Source organism: Carlito syrichta, unplaced genomic scaffold (genome assembly GCF_000164805.1).
Source record: "Carlito syrichta isolate Samal-C Ts95f unplaced genomic scaffold, Tarsius_syrichta-2.0.1 Scaffold302956, whole genome shotgun sequence".
Taxonomy (NCBI): domain Eukaryota; kingdom Metazoa; phylum Chordata; class Mammalia; order Primates; family Tarsiidae; genus Carlito; species Carlito syrichta.
This window is the reverse complement of record NW_007247052.1, coordinates 48,847-67,233: the sequence shown is the minus strand read 5'-3', so window position 1 is coordinate 67,233 and position 18,387 is coordinate 48,847. Positions and strand designations below refer to the sequence as shown.

The 18,387-nt window shown below is 42.2% G+C and overlaps 1 protein-coding gene across 1 annotated transcript in view; it reads left to right on the top strand.

Annotated features, from left to right (window-relative positions):
• Positions 1–525: 525 nt before the first annotated feature.
• Positions 526–18,387, top strand: part of LOC103259692 (glucoside xylosyltransferase 1) — a 64,168-nt gene continuing 46,306 nt past the window's right edge. The window contains exons 1-3 of the mRNA XM_021711973.1: positions 526–644; positions 9,277–9,541; positions 17,061–17,128. Of these exons, the coding sequence (XP_021567648.1) occupies positions 526–644; positions 9,277–9,541; positions 17,061–17,128 (452 nt within the window). The remainder of the gene's footprint in view (positions 645–9,276; positions 9,542–17,060; positions 17,129–18,387) is intronic.

Below are 18,387 nucleotides of genomic sequence, written 5' to 3'. Positions count from 1 at the left end.
TGCCCGCGGGTCCGGCCCGCGCCTCCCGCCGCTCCGCCCGCCCCTTTGCCGCCGACTCTGACCCCCTCACTCATTTCCCTCCTTTCCCTCCTGCCGGGGCCACCCGGCGTGCTCCCGCCCCTCTGCGACCGCACTTTCTGTGCTTCTCTTCTGACCCGGTCCTGTGCGCTCTTTAGGGCAGTTAACGATTAATTTTCAACTAAAAAAAAAAAAAAAGATTCGTTGACAATAAGAGGTGCCCACAGAAGCTTTATTGCTGTCTGGCTGGTAGGAATTCCCTCTGGTTTCCATGGAGTTCAAGTTGAGATATTGAAACATCAGGCTGGCGCCCTAGTTCAGTGTTGTGTGTGTGTGTGTGTGTGTGTGGGGGGGGGTGTTCTCCTGAAAAGGGCGTCTAATTTTACACAGTTTTCTTTAAAAAGTTTAATATTTAAAAAATCGGGCAGCCTCCCGAGCCAGAGTAGGCTCAGAGAAACTCCTTACGGTTTTCATTATTAGCCACGGTTAGTTAAGTCTGGACCTGGCATGTATGCGGGCCGCGAATTTTTCCTTTGGAAACCCTCGGCTTATCCTGAAACGTACAGCAAATTAAGGAAAACGAGCGTTACTTCTCCTGCTCGAATCAGTTGCGGGATGGGATGGAGGTATCATTCTTGAAAGATCAGTATTTAAAAAGCAGTATAATGGCTTGGGTGGATTTACACACATCACTGCCAGAGTGGGAAATCAACATGAGATTTAAATGGAAATAAGATTGGTTTTGTCAGCGTTTTGTGAATGCTTAACAGGCTGGGCGTTTGCACTGCCTTGAAACACGGACTCCTCTCTAGGAACTACCTGAAGTGCTCCCTACTAAGGCCAGTGGTGCTTTGATGTAGGAAAGTATCAGGTTGGTAGGAGGAGGAAGCATAGGCCAGCTGTAAGCTGTGGGTTCTCCTCTTTTCTCTTTTTCTCTCTGGCCACATCTAGGAGAATGTTGTTGAACATCATTCTGAGAATTGACGGTCATTCCAAAGTAAAAGGGAGAAGTTTGGGCAGAGGAGCATCACGAAAAAGCTGAATTGTCATGTTTTTACCCTGTGATCGGGGTAATTCCTACCACATCAGGACTCTGTATTCATAAAAGGAGAACTAGTTCCACAGCTAGATTTATCAACCCTCAGTTATCTGTCCTGGTAGAGGCAGTGACAGAAGACATGAATGAGCTCGTGAAAAATGACAGATGGAAGCTAAACTGTTTGTGGCCAATTATATTATTGTGAAGGATTTACAATTATGGAAAATGAATTATATTTCTATTGGATAAAATTGTAAGGAAGCAACGTTTTAATCAAATATTGAATGAAATTAGACTATGATGTTAGCATTTCAGTTTGATAGGGTAATATTCAGTGCTTTGGTCTCAGATACTTTATTTTGTGATAGATTTTTATAAATTGTGTTTTCTTGGCCAGTATATTTTAACAAAATTAATTTATTTAGAAAATAAGTTCCTCAGTTTTGTTTGTTTGTTTCGTGTTGATATCTCACTCTGTCGCCCAGACTGGAGTGCAGCGGCAGGGTCATGATGATCACGGCTCAACATTGCCTAGACCTCCTGGGCTTAGGTGATCCTTCCACCTCTGCATCCCAAGTAGAGTGGACTGTGGGCGCTTGCCATCGCACTGGCTAATTTTTTAATTGTTGGAAGAGGCAATTTCACTACGTTGCTCAAGCTGGTCTCCAACTCCTGGGCTCAAGCAATCTGCCTGTCTCAACCTCCCAAAATGCTAGGATTACAGGTGTGAGTCACCGCACCCAGCTCACTTTTAATAAATATCTTAAGTTTGATGTGTCAGAGTCGAGTCAGCTGAAATGTTGTACTTTTATAGGTCCTCTGAGTACTTATTCTTTATTTTAAATGTGGCATACATCTAAGTTAAAACCAAAGATGTAGCAATCTTTGAAAAAATATGAAGAAACATCATGCAAAAGCTAGATTGTCACATTTTTACCGTATGATTTGATTAAGTTCAAGCAAATTCCTAAGACCTCAGGACCTTTATTTTTTTTTGTTTTTGAGCTGGAGTCTCACTCTGTTGCCCAGGTTGGAGTCAGTGACACACTCATGGACACTCCAGCGCTAACCTGCTGGGTAGTGGTGATCCTTCTACCTCAGCCTTCCAAGTAGCTGGTACTACAGGCGTGTGCCACCATGTCGTCTAATTTTTCTGATTTATTATAGAAACGAGGTCTCGCCAAGTTGCCCAGGCTGGTCTCCAACCCCTGGGCTCAGGCAGTTTTCTTGCCTCGGCCTCCCAAAGTGCTGGGATCACAGACTTGAGCCACTGCACCTGGCAGGACTCTTTATTTTGGATATTATTATTTATGATATCTTTGTGAGATCTCAGAGTTAAATAAACTTTTTGACTATCATGGGATATGAAGTAGGTTAGGTATCCTTAACTTCTTTCTCTGTACAAATCATTTGGCCAAGGTCCAAACAACATTAGTAATTGGACTAGGATTGGAAACTATATATCCTTTAATTGTTGTACAAGAGCCCTTTATATAAAGAAAGATAAGGGCCTAGTCTAGATATTTGACTCAGTGGGCAGTGGGTCTGTGAAGCAAGATAACATCTTTCTCTTTTCATATGACTTGGGTATCACTTCATTCATTCTTTGTTAACACCATACTATCTGAAAGATTAGAACTATTATTTCTCTCTTTCATTTAAAGCATGAAGTGTTGGCTCATACCCAATAGGTTCCATTAGTGAAATCATATAAAAAGTATTGCATGGAATTCCATGACAATAAAATACTTGGATAGTTCATTCCAAGTCCTTGAAGTAAGGACTTTAAAGTGACAGGAGTAACTTTTCAGTGAAATCTCTTATCCATTAATGCAATTCTGTTTGAAGCCATTATTTTAGTAATCAGAAAATGCATGGATCTTAGAGTCACAAACCTGTGTTTGGCTCTGGTTGATGTGAGACCTTGACCAAATTATGTCATTTCTTTGTGCTTTAATTTCCTCACTTGCTGGGCACGGTGGCTCACGCCTATAATACCAGCACTTTTGGAGGCAGAGGCAGAGGATTGCCTGGCTGAGGTATGACTGAGGTGGAAGGATCGCCTGAGCCCAGGAGGTCGAGACTGTGGTGGTTGCGAGTGTGCCACTGCACTCCAACTTGGGTAACAGTAAGACTCCCACTCAAAAAAATTTCCTCACCTGTAAAATGTAGATAATACTTTAAAAAAAAAAAAAGGAAAGAAAACAAAGTTTATTAGAGAAAGAAGAGAAGAAAAAAGAAAGAATCATGTCAGAAAAACTTAGCCATGGATGAGTTTCTCAGAAAAGAAAAACTGCTGATAATACTTACTTTACATGATTTATTTCAGCTTCATTGGAGTATACTTGACAATTAAAAATTGTATGTATTTACTGCATACAACTTGATTTTTTTGTGTGTGTTTAGATTAGAAAATATAGTTTATTTAAAAGTAAATGAGGTCAGGCTCAGCCTCTAATCCCAGCAGTTTGGGAGGCCGAGGTGAGTGAATTGCCTCAGCCCTCAGGTTTGAGATCAGCCCAGGCAACTTGGCGAGACCGCATCTCTACAATAAATAAAAAATTAGCCAGGTGTGGTAGTGCATACCTGTAGTTCCGGCTACTTGGAAAGCTGAGGTGGAAGGATCGCTGGAGCCCAGCAAGTCGATGCTGGGGTGGCCATAAGCGTGCCACTACTCTCCAGCCTAGGCGACAGAGTGAGACTCCAACTCAAAAAAAAAACCCAAGAAAAGTAAAAGAGAGAAAAAGAGAAGATTCATCTCCCCAAGGTGGGGGAGGGAACCAAAGCCGGGAAGCCTAGTGACACCAGAGTCTAGCAAGGCAATGGCCAACTTGATGTTTTGATATACATTATGAAATGGTCATTACAATCAAGCTAGTTAACATTCACCGCCTCACATAGTTACCCCACTTTTTTTGTGGTGGGAATATTTAAGATCTACGTCTTAGCAAAGTAGTCATCTTGCTGTACATTAGATTACCTTAATTTGTAATAGAATTCTTAGTTGTCATTGATTAAGATCCAGTAAAACCATCTTACACAACACATATTTGTAAGCTTATATGGGTTGCTGGAGGGAACAGAATTGAAGGAAAAGCTGCAGCTACCAGGGCATCTCCAGGGACCAAAAGAACTGGGGACCTTTATTCTTTCCATTGCACACAGACTTTCTTCATGAGGTTTTTCTCTTTCTTACAGGTTTTCTTCTCTTAAGTAGAAAATCCCAGGAAAAGGCGGACTTGCTTGGATTGCATGCCCATTAGTGGACTAGTTGGTTTTGTCTGGTATGGGAAGCTCTGATGTGCTGGCTGTGTGCCACTTGCATGTCCTTATGGCAGACAGAATAATGTGATTGGTGTTGGAAAGAAGTGATGCCTCAAAGGAGGGAAAATGCTGGGTAAACAGTGGCTCTTCCACATGAAGAGACTCTTTTATTTAAGCTATTCTGTATAGGTAGATTGTTTTAACTATTTGTTAGGTCAGTGAGCCGATACTGTGGGAATGGCAAAGAATTGCCTGGAAATTAGATTAAGAACATTTATTTAGAAAGGGGATCAGAAAGAGAGAGAGAGAGGATCTACCTCTCCAAGACTGGAGAGGGGACCAGAGGCTTAAAGAAAGTGTGTCCTCGAATGCTTGAGACTAGGAGTTTTTAAAACTTCTTTTAGGAGAGGGATGGGGGCAGGCAAGCATTCACAGGAGCTGACCTCATGGTGATGGTGTCTGTTTCTCGCCTCTCTGACGACTGGATGGATGGTCGTCAGCCATATAGATGAGAATGGCAGGGCCAGTAGCTGAAAGACAAATTCTTAGGACAAAGATGTTAATCTTAACGTCTTATGACTCTGCCAGGGCTCTGGGAAAGGATTATTGTTGTGTATGAGCTCAAGGAAACCAGAGAAACTTCATTTTGGGCTCTGTCCTTTCAGTATTCATAGAAAACAGTTACTGTTACCAGTAATCAATACTACTGTGGATGGAGTTATAGCACTTTGTGACTTTTTGCATTTTAGCTGCTCAGGGTGATTAAATTCTCACATTTCACTGATAAGTCTTGACAGTTATTATCAAGATTTCACTTGTAACTGTACATCAGTATTAGTAGTGGTGAATCAAGAAACTACTAAACATTTCTGTGATACCATTTCTGGTCTCATGCCCTTTGCGTGACTTATGGTCACACAGAGAGATGATCACGTCACCTTCTTTTCATATTTGGTTAGGCCATAGATTTATCATTTCTGCTGGATCCTGTTAACACTAGTAGGATATACTGCAAATTTAAAAGAATGGAGTCACAGACTTCAGCTGTGTTGGCTGTATTGACATAGAGCACATATCCTCATCAGTTAGAGATAAGAGTATTTATGATATTGGGCTGCGTATAAGAATCGACATGGAATAGCTTATATAGATTACCTAGTATGGTGCCTGGCGCAGTAAAATTGTAGCTGATGTGATCATTTTGATATATTAAAATTAAAAAAAAAAATTCTGACATCTGGGTAAAATTCTGGTCTTTGGCCCCCAGTCAGGACCTGCTAAACCAGAATGCCTGGCAGTAGGAATCTGTATTTTAGATATGTGTTCCAAGTCGTTATTATAAAACCAAAGATTGAGAACCACTGATTTAGCTGGGAATGGTTTGGTCACTATTTTCACTTTACTGTTTTTAATGAATAAGTTTTTTCCCTCTTTTCTTTTCTTTCTTTCTTTTTTTTTTTTTGAGTTGGAGTCTCAGTCTGTCACCCAGGCTGGAGTGCAGTGGCAGGCTCCCAGCCACCGCACCCTCGACCTTCTGGGCTCAGGCAATCCTTCCGCCTCAGCCTTCCAAGTAGCTGGAACTACAGGCATGCGCCACCACACCTGGCTAATTTTTTGATTTATTGTAGAGATGAGGTCTCATCAAGTTTCCCAGGCTGGTCTCGAACCCTTGGGCTCAGGCAGTCCTCTCACCTTGGCCTCCCAAAGTGCTGGGATTATAGGCGTGAGCCAATGCGCCCGGCCTTCCCTCTTTTCTATATAGGCTCATGCCTATATATATATATTTGTAGAAGAAATGAGTTGGGGCAATGAATAGAGACAAAAGTTGAGTTACTTACTAAAGCCACCATAATCTGCCTTGTTATCGTAGAAACATCTTACATAAAACAGGATACTCTACCTTTTATTTTAGTTCATTGAATATCATTGTGGTATCTACTTCACATATTTGTAAAGTGCTATCTTGGTCTGTTTGGCTGTTACCCATAGACTGGGTAGCTTATAAACAACAAACATTTATTTCTCATAATTCTGGAGGCTGGAAATTCAAGCCAAGGCACCAGCAGATTTGGTGTCTGATGAGGGCTCATTTCCTGGTTCATAGATGGCACCATTCTCACTGTGTTCTCACATGGTGAAAGTGGCAAGGCAACCCTCTGGAGCCTCTTTTATAGAGGCATTAATATTCCCGAGGGCTCTGTGCTCGTGGCTTATAGCCTACCAAAGGCTCCACCTCCTGGTAATTAGGTTTCAACATGTGGATTTGAGGGGTGGGGACACAAACATTCAGACCACAGCAAGTGCTTAGCACAAACGTAGTATTGTTTAGTAAATGCTGGTAATTAATTAATTAAAATAATACAATTTTGTGCTTCTGAGGGGGAAATTGGTTTGACTAATGAAAAAATGATGTGTATTTTTTATTTAAAATTTTTATTTTAAAACATTAAGGTTTTTATCTATGTGTGATACCTGTTGTAACTACTTACCCCCACATATTAACTTAAATTTTGTTCATATTATGTATACCATATGAAGTTTAAAGTTTTTATGTTTTCAGATTGGCTGCTTTTTATTTTATCATTTTTTGTCTTTATCATGCATACAAAAGCTTTCTACCAGAGGTTTACCACCCCCCCCCGTTGTTTTACATTTAAATCTTTAATGTGTGAATACTGTGTGATGCTCTTTTCTTTTTTTTAATGGATAATTTTTTCAGTGCATTTGTGTATAAGCAGTCCTTATCCTACTTACTGAGTATTCTTGAAATTAGAGGTTTAAGAAAAAGGAGTGAAGATATGACTTAGAGCTAGAAATTAAATTGTCTGGAGACAGTTTAGCTGAAAATGAGTGACCCAGGCAATAATCTTAAATAATGGTGATTTGCAGTGTCATGAAAGTGTTCTCCTTTAACATGTCCATAAGTGTCTTTGTTTCTCTTACACAGTCACAGTGCAGGGATCTATGCCTTGAAGTTGTTTTACTGCCTTGCAGCACTTCGTTTATTCTGCCACATTCTTTTTTTTTTCAGGATTAGCCTAAAATTATCCACATTTTTGCAAAACATGCCATTCATGTAAAGTGACAGTGCCTATCCTAGACCTGTTGGAATGCATCTACAGGGTTTGACAGTGTAAATCACAGAAACAAGCCCTGGCTATCTTGAGCCAAAACAGGCTGCCGGTAGAAGAAAGAGCTGTACAACCAGCCTGGGCCACCGTGGCCCAAGAACCTTTACAGGGTCTCCTTCTATCACCCAGGCTCAAATATAGTGGCACTATCGTGGCACACTGCAGCCTCTGACTCCTGGGCTCAAGTGATCCTCCCATCTCAGCCTACCAGGTCACTGGGATTACAGACCATGTCTAGCCCCAAGAAACTTAAGAGCAGGAATGTATCAACAATCGTGGACAATCTCCTCAGGCCTCACCACTGGGGACATCTTGGCTCCACTTTCTGTCTTCTCAAGTCTTTATTTATTTTTTATTTTTATTTTATTTTTTTGAGTTGGAGTCTCACTGTCGCCCAGACCTCAGCCTCGACCTGCTGGGTTCCGGCGATCCTTCCGCCTCAGCCTTCCGAGTAGCCGGAACTACAGGCGCGTGCTACCACGCCCAGCTAATTTTTTTATTTATTGTAGAGATGAGGTCTCGCCTGCCCAGGCGGGTCTCAAACCCACGGGCTCAGGCAATCCACTCACCTCAGCTTCCCAAAGGTGTGGGATTACAGGCTTCTTCTCAAGTCTTTAATCAAGACTCAGTTTCTCAGGAGAGTCTGATAAGCCTCCCTTAGGTTACATGACCATTCCCTTTGGAGTAAGGCCCAGGAGGGAAGCTTCTGACTAGCACTGAGGGCATGTGAAATGGAGGAATAGCAGGTCCCCAAAGTAAAAGTGAGTTGCCATGTTCAGGAAAGGATGATGGATAGACACCGATACTGTAATATCCAAAGACATTTACAAGCCTTTCATTCTAGATGCTTTCAATCAAGGAAACTCCTATAAAATGTTGAACATGGTGATAAAATGTATAGACTTTCAGCCATGGAATGGGTGGCCTGGGTGATCTCTCCATTTTGCACATGAGACCTAGAAATGATGAACTGCAAAAGACCAAACAGATAGTCAGGAGTGGAGTTGGGGCTCATTGAAGTCCAGGCCTTTGCTGTTTCTCCTGCTCTCTTCGTCTCTTCAGCTCAGATACCAGCAAGGACTAGTTCTTCAAGTGCAAGTCACAAAAACCCAGTTAAATTAGAGACAGCAAAAAAGGAGAATTTGTAGCTCATACAACTGGAACATCCACGAGCAGCTCCAATTTCAGGCTGCATTTGGCCTCAGGGGCTCCGATGAAGCTTTGAGGGCTCAATTTCTCTTTTCCTTTCATTCCTGTTTCCCCTGGGATGGCTTCGGTCTCCAACAGGCTCTTCTATGGTGGTGTCAAGATGATAGCAGCAGGTTCAACCTCACATTCTTTTCCTTAGGATGTGGATTCTAGAGGACTTGGTGCTAGGTTTAGATGAGAGAGTTGTAAAACAAATGTATCACGGCAAGACAGACTTAGGAAAGACTGCATGTAAGCTTTCCCAGCTGTAGAGACCTTTGATTCATGGAGACCTGTCCTGCAAGTTGGCTCACATCTTACTGACCAGGACTCTTGCAAGTATAGGGAAAAGCAGCTCTTCAGCTGGGCATATGGCCACTTCAGCGGATCCAGAAGTCTGTTCCTGGGACCTCGCAACCCACGTTCTTCCTGAGTACATCTCTCATCCACTGAGCACAGCCACATGATACTCCTCAAAAGCAGCACAGTCCAGCTGCTTCCTGGCAGGACGGAAACACCTCTCACAGGCCCTTCTGTACGCAATGGCCTCCTCTCTGTCTCCTGGGGGTTAGGGCCGATTTCACAGCTCGCTCATTTAGTTGGCGGTGCCTAGTTAGACCTCTGCCTTGGTTCCAGACTCCACGACAATACATGGGAAACTCATTCTGCAGGTCACAGGCAAGTCCCCCAGGGATATCCTCAGCCTCTGGATAGCGGGAGCCCATCGGGGGCGCGGGTCAGAGAGCTGCAGGAGAAGGGGGTGCTGGCTGGTGGGAACCAGGAAGCGCAGTCATCCGCCTCCAAGAGGCCGCGCGTCCCAAAAGGCCCAGGCGCCCTGGCTTCGAGCGGCGGCGAAGACAGGGCGGACAGCGCGGGAAAATGTGGGATGTCTGGAGATTTCGTGAGTTGGCGTACAACTGCACGCGATGGCACGCGACCCTTTTTTTTTTTGAGTTGGAGTCTCACTCTGTCGCCCAGACTGGAGTGCAGTGGCCGCTCCCGGTCACCGCAGCCGCGACTGCTGGGCTCCAGCGATCCTTCCGCCTCAGCCTTCCAAGTAGCTGGAACTACAGGTGCGCACTACCACATCCTGGCTGATTTTTGATTTATTGTAGAGATGAGGTCTCGCCAAGCTGACATTCTTAAGCTGGGTATGCCTAAATGTATCTCTTACTTTGTAAGTTGTACATGATTTTCACTGAAACCTCATGACTATCGTGGACATTTGGAAATGAAAGTACCTTTTTCAGTTTAATTTAAAAATATAAAAGATCTACTAAAGGCCTCACCTCCTAATATCATCAGTCACTGGATTTAAGTAAACTTCAAGTTTGAGAACTGTTATTGTTAATTCCTTTGTTTAATCTAGAGCATGAAATGTCTCCATTTTAAAAACATTTTTCAGGTACTGAAATTTTGGGGAATGCTTATTTTTTATCAGTTTGCTCTTTAAAAAAAGCTTTCCATATTGAAATAAATATTGATTCACATAAAGTTGCAGAGGCACCCAAGGTGTCCTTCATTCAGTTTTCCCCAGTAGTAACATCTTATCTGACCATAAGTAATATCATTATATCTAGAATATATATGTATCAATATAGTGCTTTATTTTAACCCCAGAAATTGATACTGTACAATCCACAGACCTTATTCAGATATCATCAGCTAGCTAGCTAGCTTGGTTTCTTTCTTTTTCTCTTTCTTTCTTTCTTTCTTTCTTTCTTTCTTTCTTTCTTTCTTTCTTTCTTTCTTTCTTTCTCTTTCTTTCCCTTCCTTTTTTTCTCTCTCTCTCACTGTTACCTAGACTGGAGTGCAGTGAAACTATCATGGCTCACTGCAGTCTCCACCTTTTGGGCTCAGGTGATCCTTCCACCTCAGTCTCCTGAGTAACTGGGACTACAGGCAGGCGCCACCACAGCTGGCTAATTTTCAAAATTTTTTTGTGGAGATGAGGTCTTGTTATGTTGCCCAGGCTGGTCTTGAACTCCTGTACTCAAGAGATCCTCTCACCTTGGCCTTCCAAAGTGTTGAGATTACAGGTGTGAGCCACTGTGCCCTGTCACAGATTTATGTGCACGTGTGTGTGTGTGTGTGTGTGTGTGTGTGTGTGTGTAGTTTCATGAAGTTTTATCACATATATAAATGAATGTAACCACCCCCCAAAACAGTATTCATCACCACAATGATCCCTTGTGTTACCCCTTGGTGTAAACAAGTTACCTAGAGTATTAAAGCCTAATGAAATTTGAGGGGAAATCATAGTAACATTTTATTTCCATTTGACCCACAGTGAAAAAATGTGCACTTGTGGACTTCAATATTTACTGAAGATGTATTCCCCTTAACTCAGCTTACTGGTTTCAACCCATTAGAATTATTTAGTAGAGTTACCTCTTTGAATGTTGAACATCTAGTATCCAACTTTCAACTGTTTTAAGTGACTAATAACCAGAACCTGGATAACTACCTTTACTTTTTCAGTATTTTTAAACTTCAGTTTATCTTTTTGACCTGAAAGTACAAGTGCTGTTTTCAGATTAGTTGTTTGTCCTAATTTATTTCATTGTTTTTAATCAATTACTGGTATGTAATGAGTTCTCAGTGTAAATATCTACTCTTTTTTTTCTTTTTTTTTTTTTAAGTTGGGGGTTTCTGTCACCCAGACTGAAGTGCAGTGGCATGATCATTGCTCACTGCAGCCTCCAACTCCTGGGTTTAGGTGGTCCTTTTGCCTCAGCCTCCTGAGTAGCTAGGACTACAGGTGCATGCCACCATGCCCAGCTAATCGTTTTGATTTTTTTTGTAGCAATGAGGTCTTGCTGTGTTGCCCCAGCTTGTCTCAGACTTCTGGGCTCAAGCGATTCTCCCTCCTCAACCTCCTAAAGTACTGGGATTATAGGCATGAGCCACCACACCCAATCAGGTATTAAGAAATTTTAAATGAATTATTCTGCTTTTTGCCAGCTGTACCCTAGTGTTTTCTGAAATTTTTTAAAAAATTTAATTAAAAAAATTTTTTTAGAAAGCAGGATTTATTTATTTATTCATTTATTTTATTTTATTTTATTTTTGAGTTGGATTCTCACTCTGTCACCCAGACTGGAGTGCAGTGGCCGCTCCCGGCCACCGCAGCCTCAACCTGCTGGGCTCCGGTGATCCTTCCGTCTCAGCCTTCCAAGTAGCTGGAGCTACAGGCATGCACTACCACGCCCAGCTAATTTTTGATTTATTGTAGAGATGAGGTCTCGCCGAGTTGCCTAGGTGGGTCTTGAACCCGCGGTCTCAGGCAATCCACTCACCTCAGCCTCCCAAAGTGCTGGGATTACAGGTTGAGCCACCAAGCCCGGCCAATATGTTTTCAATTATCTTGTGTATACCTAGGAAGCTATTCAGTGAGTCATGGTTTCACAATTCTTTGACTATACTAAAAACTATTAGATTATGCACTTTAAAAGGGAATTATGACTTGTATTATTCTGTTTTGCATTGTAACAACCTCAAACATCTTAGCAGTTCGTACCAACAAATATTTATTTCTTGTACTTGTCTATGGCTATAACTTTGCTTTGTGTATTTTTTCATCCTAGGACCAAGGTTGAAGGAGCAGTCTGTATGTTGGATATGCCCAGTCTCATCGTAGGGGAAAAGTGATAGACTAGATTGAATTTTATAATCCCATTAGAAGCTTCTACTTGGATGCTGTAATTGCTTGTCCATATTACATTGGTGAAACAAGTCACTTGAATAAGGTCATAGTTAGTAAGTGAGACAGGAGTATCTCCCGTCAGAGGCAGGCAAGGCACATAGTAATGAGCAAGGTTGTATAATTATTTTATAGTTAAGGGTGGAGGTGAATAATTGTGAACAGGAATATGGTCTGTTCTACAAACAGAGATTGCTGATTGAGGAAAAACAAAGATTAATGATGCAAGTTGTCGTTTAAGGACCCCTGAGAAGAAAATGAGTAATAGAGGGCAGATGGAATACATATGGAGTTGGTAGTAGGCACGAGGGGTTAGTTAGGAGAGGACAATGATTTTATAGTTCTACTAATAAGCATAGTCATGTCAGTAACTGTTCTTCAGTATTCATCTAAAAAGATGAATGAATGGCTAAAAAGTATGGTAGAGGAATGAGAAGCTGTGGATATAGGATCCAGGATGGACCCTATGGTGTGGTCTGAGTAGACTGGGAAATGAGTAGAGGAGGAGTTATACTTGAGAAACATGTGATTGTAAGTCTGAGTAATTGAGGTATAGGCATTTAGGATTGCTGTTTCAGGTTATGACAAGGTCCAGGATTTACCATTTTTAACTGAAGGGAAAAGGAGATAAAAGTTACTGGAGTTGAAGAATTGTGTAACCTGGGTATTGGGTAGGTCTCCCAGATTGCAGTATCCAAGATGACAGTCTGTCATTTCCCATTAGACAATGTGATCCATGTCTGTTACTCACTATTGTGTTTCCAGTGTTTGGCTTGTATAGGTGGTCATTCAGTTGATAATTTATTGATAGAGGGAAGTGGTATTTGATATTGAGAGAGGACTGTGAACTGAATGCTAGTTTTCTGTGATTGGAGGAGAAACCAGTAAGTTGGTAGATCAGAGTAATGCAGCATGTGGCTCCAGTTGGTGCTGGCTTTTGACTAGGGGCTCAGCTGAGACTGTTGACCTGCATCCTCTCAAATGGCTTCAGATGACAAAATCAGTTTTTAAAATTATTCCGATAAGTCTGGATACTGTGGCTCATGCCTGTAATCCCAGCACTTTGGGAGGCCGAGGCAGGAGGATTGCTTGAGCCCAGAAGTTTGAGACCAGCCTGGGCAACATAGTGAGATCTCATCTTTACAAAAAAATAAAAAGATTTAGCCAGGCGTGGTGGCACATGTCTGTAGTCTCAGCTACTTGGGAGCCTGAGGATGAAGAATGACCTGAGCCCAGGAAGTGGGAGCTATGGTGAGCTGTGATCATGCCACTGCACTCCAGCCTGGGTGACAGAGTGACACCCGGCTCAAAAAAAAAAAACCAAACCTCAAAATAGTCATTGAGCCTAGCTAGGTTCTGGATAAAGGGGGTTAGTTCCTACTTAATAAAGTACGAGAGAATTTGTGATATCCTTAATCCATTGTATTTGATACCTAGCTTGCCATTAGCAGAAGTGCAGAGCTCTTGGTATGGCTCAAAGCTTCACGAGATTTAAACTTATTGATAAGTTGTCCAATATGTTGGTCTTATTGAATTTAACTCTTAAGACTATGGCTTCTCCATCTTGCATCAACTTTTTAAAAAACATTGCCCTAAAATACAGTTTAGAAAAAAAAGTGTGGTTTTTTTTGTTGTTGTTGTTTTTGAGTTGGAGTCTCACTCTGTTGCCCAGGCTGGGATGCAGTGGCACGCTCACAGCCACTGCAGCCTCCACCTCCTGGGCTCAGGTGATCCTTCCGCCTCAGCCTTCCAAGTAGCTGGGACTTCAGGCACACGCCACCACACTCGGCTACTTTTTTGATTTATTGTAGAAATGAGGTCTTGCCAAGTTGCCAGTACTTTGCAAGTTGCCAGCTCAAGACTGGTCTTGAACCTGTGGGCTCAGGTAGTCCTCTCACCTCTGCCTCCCAAAGTACTGGGATTATAAGCCTGTGCCACCGTGACTGGCTGGGAAAAAAAGTTTTTAAAGACTGAAATAAAACATCTAAAACCACAGCTTCTGGAACAACCACTTGTTCTTGTGTATCTTGAATCTCTTCAAACTTGGCCTTAGCTTTTCATTGTGCTTTGTGTTTAAGAGCAGGGTCTCTGAAAAACATCCTTGTTGACAGAAGTTTTGTCCAAGGGGATACCACAGAGTACCTTGTGGGCATGAGGTGATTGTAGTATAAACTTGCACAAAATACTTGATCTTTGACCTCTTGGTATTTCTTGCCCATGACAGCTGCACTGCAAGGAGAGCGGTCAGTTCTAACCACTTTAGAGCATAGCTGTAGGCTTGGTCTGGGGTGCCATCATCAATGCTTTTGCGTGGTGATATCTCTGAGTCTGGAGTAGCATCTGGCCAGAACCAGCAAGCACCACTTTCCTAGGTTTCATAAACTTGCCTATTTTGACAGCATCTGCCTGAAATGTAGTTTTAATTGTAATATTGTGGAGGGTCTCTTTAGTTTAGAGGCTCCTTGGTGGAGAGAGTTTGAAGTGTGCTTTCCAACTCACATGGGTGTTAGTTATGAAGCTCAAGTAATTTTGGCAGCTTCTGTGTGTTGGAAACATACTTACTAATTTTTCTTTATTCTTTTTTGAGTTGGAGTCTCACTGGAACTACAGGCACACACTATAATGCCTGGCTAATTTTAAAAAATTTATTGTAGTGATGAGGTCTGGCCAAGTTGGCCAGGCTGGTCTCGAACCTGTGGACTCAGGCAATCCACTAGCCTCCTATAGTGCTGAGATTACTGACTGAGCCACTGAACCCGGCCTTGAAATTTTCTAGTAAAATTTTTTTTTTTTTTTTGAGTTGGAGTCTCACTCTGTCGCCCAGACTGGAGTGCAGTGGCTGCTCCTGGCCACCGCAGCCTCGCCTGCTGGGCTCTGGCGATCCTTTCGCCTCAGCCTTCCAAGTAGCTGGAATTACAGGCATGCGCTACCACGCCCAGCTGATTTTTTGTTTTATTGTAGAGATGAGGTCTCGCTGCCCAGGCGGGTCTCGAACCCGCGGGCTCAGGCAGTTCACTCACCTCAGCCTCCTTAAAATATGAGTATTAAAGATATCAAAATGCTAATTTAACAGTGGTGGGTAATTTGCTTCTTAGGCTTTTTAAAATATTCTAAATTGTACTTAATGAACATGTATCAACTCATGTATTTGTAAAAACACTAATATAAAAAATTTAATCCTTGTAATTTGTTGTAGTAAATAAATAGAATTATCACAAGAGAAGTTATATCAATACTTTGATGAAAATGTCTAGGTTGACTCTTGATTTCCCTTTGTACACAGTGTTTCTCATTCAGGTTTGATCCTGCATTTGTATTTTTAATAAGCGATTTTAGGACTAGGCAGGTTTCAAAAACAGGCTGATTTGTTTTGTAACGAAAAGTGCAAGTTGAGGCAGCAAATGGTATTGAAAAGATACATAATTTTAAGTAATAATTTTGTAGAAAAATTAAATTTTTCTTTGAGATTTCCATTTTCCACTATTGTAGAGTTTGACGGGACAGAGGCAATAACCAGATTAGTTATTTTCTTCTTGGAACAAAGGTACACATTAGATATTAATTGTAAATAGAAATTGTGAATTTGTTGAAATAAAGCTGTGATGACTATATCTGAAAGATGGAGATAATATTTATCTTAATAGGTTTTGTTTTTTGTTTGAGTTGAAGTCTCACTCCGTCGCCCAGGCTGCAGTGCAGGGGCACGCTCACAGCCACCTCAGCGTCGACTTGCTGGGCTCAGGCTATCCTTCTGCCTCTGCCTACCAAGTAACTGGATCTACAGGCACGTGCTACCTCGCCCTGCTGTTTTTTTTATTTGTTGCATAGATATGGTCTCACCAAGTTGCCCAGGCTGTTCTCGAACCTGTGAACTCAGGCAGTCCCCTCACCTCAGCCTCCCAAAGTGCGGGAATTACAGGCTTGAGCCACCGCGCTAATTAAGTCATAAGTTTTACTGATGCATACACATTATCTTTTCTCCTTCTGATTTATGAACCTTTGAAATGAAGGTAGATAACCTGCTTTGGGAGGCCGATGTGAGTGGATTGCCTGAGCCTGCGGGTTTGAGACCCGCCTGGGCAACTTGGTGAGACCTCATCTCTACCATAAATCAAAAATTAGCTGGACATAGTAGTGCATGCCTGTAATTCCAGTTACTCGGAAGGCTAAGGCAGAAGGCTCCCCGGAGCCCAGTGGGTCGAGGCTGCGGTGGCTGGAAGCGTGCCACTGCACTCCAGTCTGGGCGATGGAGTGAGACTCCAACTCAAAAAAAAGAAGATAGATTACCTTTTTAGCTATGTCAGAAAGTGATGTCCCTTTAGAGGAAAACCAAGTCACAATGTAACTTTTTTCTGTTGATTTTTTTTTTTTTTTTGAGTCGGGGTCTCATTCTGTTGCCCAGGCTGAAGTGCAGTGGCATGATCATGGCTTACTGTAGCTTCGACCTCCTCGGCTCATACGATCCTCCCAACTCAGCCTTTCAAGTAAATGAGACTACAGGCGTGTACCACCATATACAGCTAATTTTTATTTTTTATTTTGTAGAGACAAGGTCTTGCTATATTGTCCTTGAACTCCTGGGCTCAAGGGATCCTCCCGCTTTGGCCTTCTGGGATTACAGGTTTAAACCACTGTGCCCAACCTGTGTTGATTTTATACTTCCAACTTTGCTATTCTTTATGCAGTAGTATACCGAATTACTTTCATAGCATTTTAGAAGCTCTCAGTGCCAGACCTTGTTCGCAGAGATTCTGATTTAATAGAATATGATGTGAGCCCTTTTGGGTGAGTTCATTAAGCAGCCAAGGCTGAGAAACCCTGCCTTAAACTGTTGACTTTTGTGAGAGATGTGATCATAGATTTTTGCAAATGGGACATTTCATAGACTTTTTGAGATATAAGAACAGTAACTTATAACTGAACTCATAGTGAGAGAAAACAAAACTCCATAGTGAGGAGATAATGAAGTAGCCTGGTTTAGTGATTCACCCTGACTTCATACATAGTTTAGTACTTAGGCCCCCACTGTAGTGAATTTTAGACTATTGCTTTGAAAAGAAATAATGGCAAAAACATACCTTTTTGTAACATGAGACTTTTTTTTTTTTTCCTTTTTAGCTCCAACCTGTGATCTAAGAAAAAGGACCATACTTGATTCTCCATTTTAACTTGTGTAGTGTAAAACTGAGATAATGTAGATAATGAAACTGGGTCATGACTATTTGCATTGTTCTTTTTTTTTTTTGAGTTGGAGTCATACTGTCGCCCAGACTGGAGTGCACTGGCACGCTTCCGGCCACCGCAGCCTCGACCTGCTGGACTCCGGCAATCCTTCCGCCTCAGCCTTCCAAGTAGCTGGAACTACAGGCGTGCACTACCAAGCCTGGCTAATTTTTTGATTTAGTGTAGACATGAGGTCTCACCGGATTGCCCAGGCGGGTCTCGAACCTGTGGGCTCAGGCAATCCACTCACCTTAGCCTCCCAAAGCACGGGATTACAGGCTGAGCCACTGAGCCCGGCTTTTGCATGGTTCTTAAACATTTTTTGAGGTGTACATATTTCTGGGGGCACATGTGATGTTTTGATACACACATATATATTGTGTGTAGTGATTAAATCAGGGTAATTGGAATATTAATCATCTCAAACGTTAATAATTTCTTTGTGTTGGGAATGTTGCACTTTTTAAATAGCTATTTCAAAGTATACATTATTATTATTATTATTATTACTACTATATTTTGTTGTTACTGAGTGAGCGTTCACTTTGTTGGTTAGGCTGGAGCGCAGTGACACGCTCACAGTTCACTGCAGCCGCCACCTCCTGGGCTCAGGTGATCCTTCCATCTCATCTTTCTGAGTAGCTGGGACTGCAGGCATGCACCTCCTTGCCCAGCAAATTTTTTTTTTCTTTTTTGAGTTGCAGTCCCACTCTGTTGCCCAGTTTGGAGTGCAGTGGTACACTCATGGCCACTGCTGCCCCGACCTGCTGGGCTCAGGCAATCCTTTTGCCTCAGCCTTCCAAGTAGCTGGAACTACAGGT